The sequence below is a fragment of the Pteropus alecto genome, unplaced genomic scaffold (genome assembly GCF_000325575.1).
Source record: "Pteropus alecto unplaced genomic scaffold, ASM32557v1 scaffold700, whole genome shotgun sequence".
NCBI lineage: Eukaryota > Metazoa > Chordata > Mammalia > Chiroptera > Pteropodidae > Pteropus > Pteropus alecto.
In genome coordinates, this window is record NW_006429611.1 from 524,321 (window position 1) to 525,154 (window position 834).

At 67.4% G+C, this 834-nt stretch overlaps 1 protein-coding gene across 9 annotated transcripts in view; it reads left to right on the forward strand.

The window, feature by feature from the left end:
* The window catches only part of MIB2 (mindbomb E3 ubiquitin protein ligase 2), an 11,911-nt gene that overhangs the window by 4,684 nt on the left and 6,393 nt on the right, over nucleotides 1–834 (forward strand). For 5 of the 9 annotated variants that reach the window (XM_025047013.1, XM_025047053.1, XM_025047091.1 and 2 more), the window contains exon 1: nucleotides 7–834. This exon is cut by the window's right edge and continues 205 nt beyond it. In XM_025047013.1, the coding sequence (XP_024902781.1) occupies nucleotides 378–834 (457 nt within the window). In that variant the 5' untranslated portion in view covers nucleotides 7–377. Of the gene's footprint in view, nucleotides 1–6 lie in introns of those variants that run through there. The other 4 variants (XM_025047125.1, XM_025047150.1, XM_025047185.1 and 1 more) reach the window with 2 other exon arrangements.

Here is an 834-nt window from a genome sequence, read left to right on the forward strand (position 1 = left end):
TGGGCTTCCCCGCTGTCCCGGGGCCGTGTTCTCTGCGGGGTGTGTGCACTGCAGATTCGTCCTGGGTGTCACGGCCTTGGTCGCCCTTCAGTGGTGCCTTGATGAGCAGTTCTCAGCTCTGGTCTTATCCTCCCTGCTGATGCCTGCGATCCACGTCCACTCATTTTTAAGCGTGTTGGTGGTCTGCTGCGTGCCAGCTACCCAGAACCCGATCTGCTAGAGGGTGGTGGCTGAGGGGACCTTCTGCCTAGCCTTGCTCCCTGGGGATCCACTGTCCTCTAACCGGGACTGCCCCCCCCTTCTGCTCATGCCCGCCACAGGGCAGTGTCACCTCAGCCCTTGCAGGCTGGTCTCCTCTGCTGCTGTCACCAGTGGGCATGCTCACCACTTGCTCTCTGCCCAGGCCTGGCACATACCCTACTCCCGTCCCGGCTGAGCTCCCCCTGGGTGGGTTTATCCGCGTCTCCCTGGCAGCCCTCGGAGCCGTGGAGAGCCTGTGTGGCCTTCGTCCTGTGACTGAGGGTGCTCTCTGCCCACAGGTCCCGCGGCAGCACCCACCCACAATGGACCCGGACCCCCAGGCGGGCGTGCAGGTGGGCATGCGCGTGGTGCGCGGCGTGGACTGGAAGTGGGGCCCGCAGGACGGTGGCGAGGGCGGCGTGGGCACCGTGGTGGAGCTCGGCCGCCACGGCAGCCCCTCGACGCCCGACCGCACAGTCGTCGTGCAATGGGACCACGGCACGCGCACCAACTACCGCGCGGGCTACCAGGGCGGGCACGACCTGCTGCTCTACGACAACGCCCAGATCGGTGTGTGGGCGGGCCGGGCGGGGG